Source organism: Bison bison, unplaced genomic scaffold (genome assembly GCF_000754665.1).
Source record: "Bison bison bison isolate TAMUID 2011002044 unplaced genomic scaffold, Bison_UMD1.0 scf7180017864178, whole genome shotgun sequence".
NCBI classification, from domain to species: Eukaryota; Metazoa; Chordata; class Mammalia; order Artiodactyla; family Bovidae; genus Bison; species Bison bison.
This window is the reverse complement of record NW_011494750.1, coordinates 977,507-979,631: the sequence shown is the minus strand read 5'-3', so window position 1 is coordinate 979,631 and position 2,125 is coordinate 977,507. Positions and strand designations below refer to the sequence as shown.

At 63.7% G+C, this 2,125-nt stretch overlaps 1 protein-coding gene across 1 annotated transcript in view; it reads right to left on the bottom strand.

Annotated features, from left to right (window-relative positions):
- The window catches only part of GYLTL1B (glycosyltransferase-like 1B), a 6,061-nt gene that overhangs the window by 803 nt on the left and 3,133 nt on the right, over positions 1-2,125 (bottom strand). The window contains exons 9-13 of the mRNA XM_010842450.1: positions 2,074-2,119; positions 1,763-1,923; positions 1,086-1,364; positions 699-848; positions 403-598 (exon numbers count right to left, since the gene is read on the bottom strand). Of these exons, the coding sequence (XP_010840752.1) occupies positions 403-598; positions 699-848; positions 1,086-1,364; positions 1,763-1,923; positions 2,074-2,119 (832 nt within the window). The remainder of the gene's footprint in view (positions 1-402; positions 599-698; positions 849-1,085; positions 1,365-1,762; positions 1,924-2,073; positions 2,120-2,125) is intronic.

Sequence of the window (2,125 nt, the reverse complement as noted above, 5' to 3'; positions counted from 1 at the left end):
GGATAGTCACTGTGTAGGCTGGGGGAGGGTGACAGCTCTGGGGCGGGGGGAGCAGATTCATCCAAAGTCAGAGACTTGAGTTCTACAGAGGGCCCTTCACGGTACGGTGTGCCACCGTATAGTGAGCCCCTTGGGCCTGCTGTTTAGTCGCTAAGTCACGTCTGACTCTTTGTGAACCCACAGATGAGCCTGCCGGGCTCTTCTGTCCATAGGATTTCCCAGGCAATAACACTGGAGTGGGTTGCCCTTTCCTGCTCTCGGGGAATCTTCCCGACTCAGGGATCCGACCTGTGTCTCCTGCATTGGCAGGTGGGTTTCTTTACCCCTGAGCCACCCGGGGCAGCCCTCGCTGGGCCTAGAGGTATTCTCAGATCAAGGCTGGAGACAGCAGGGCACCCTTACCTGTGCATCCAGCTCTATGATGTGGGCCACCTTGTTCCAGCCAAAGCCCACGAAGCGGGGATCATAGCGGGGACAGTCACGAGGCACCACCACGTAGGGCTCGTAGTCCGCTGCCCACTGCACACGGTACGGGGCCTGAGCCTCGCGCCAGCGGGCGTAGTCTGTGGGTGCATGGCCCTGGGGCCACTCATGGTACCTATAGAGGGGCAGGGTAGGACAGGGAGCCAGTCTGAGACTGACGGGGGTGGGTGTGGGGAACCGCAGTGCTGGGAGGGGTAGGCCATGGCCTCTCTCACCTGAAAGTATAGAGAGAGCCAGCGTCCAGCAAGGTCAGCAGTTCGGCTTTGGAACTGGGGAAGCTGAAGCGGTAGTGCAGGGTCTCGAACGCAGGCACCACCAGGGCTGCCTTCCGCCTGCCGTCCAGCTCCAGCTGCTCGATGGAGGCCCTGAGGAGGGAGCACCCCGTGAACCGGAGAGAACTGGGGTGGGGCTCTGCCTCCAGCGCTGGGCCCAGGGGTTCTCTTTTTGTTGGACGTAGGGCCCAGCTTCTGGGGCCAGCGCACCCTGAAGCGCGGACACTGGGGTCCAGGAAGGAGCAGGGATGCCCCCGCCAGGGCCCACGGGTGCCCCCGACCCTGTCCACACCCACCTGTGTGCTGTGGCTCTCCCCCAGCCCGGCCCACCTGAGGTAGTCGTAGAGGGAGTAGACGGGCAGGAAGTCGATGTCGCTGAGGAAAACGTAGGGCGTGAGGGCCTGGGCCAGGGCCACGTTGCGGAGCTGGTTGATGGGGTAGAGGGAGCCCTCCCGGTACACCACGTGGTAGGCCACGTCCTGCCGGGCAGAGAGCACCGCCGAGGTCTCCACGAAACGCAGGAACTGCTGGGCCTCTGCGTCTGTCAGGTACAAGGCCAGGCTCATGGGGCCCGGCCAGTGCCTGCACAGGGCTTCCAGCATCTGCAGCCTGGGGGGAGGGGGGTGGTCAGCCCAGGGGAGGACTGGGCTGCCTCCCATACTCGCAGCCACGGACAGCCCCCTCCAGTGGCTTGCTGAGCCCCTTCCAAGCACTTTTCGAACTGTGCTTATTTCATCTCTACAGCTACCCCACAAGGTGGGTACTTTCTCATTTGACAGATGAGAAAACTGAGGGCCAGAGATATTAAGCCTTGCCCATGGTTCCACAGCTACAGAGGGCAGTTTCCCGACATCTGGGTGGTCCCCACCGCCCGAGCTCCTTCTACCATCTCTCCGGTGTCTCCAGCATCAGGAAGTAAGAGCTCTCCCTTCCACCAAGTGGAACCCTCCTCTCGAAACTCCCAGACTGCGCACCGTGTGCCCTGGGGCTGCCCTCGGCTCCCTCACCGCTCCATGGAGAGCTGGGCCACCAGGGTGACGTCGTGGGGCTGGGGGGGTGGCGGCTTGTGGGGCAGAAAGGTGATGTGCACGCGGTGCACAGTGAGCTGCTGCTGCCGGAACTCAAAGCAGGCGTCCTGCTCCTCCAGTTGTGCCAGGGCCTGCTGCAGCTGGAGGGTCATCGGGGAGAGGAGGGCGGGCTGGGTGGGGCAGGCGGACAAGCCCTAGACAAGCCCAGGTCCCACCGGAGCAGGGGGTGGGTGGGCAGAGCCTCCCCGACGGAAGGGAAGGGAAGGGAAGGGAAGGTGGCTCCCTCTCACCTGCTCGGCCCCAGGAGGGGGCGGGCAGGGGCACCCAAAGAGCTCTCTCCGC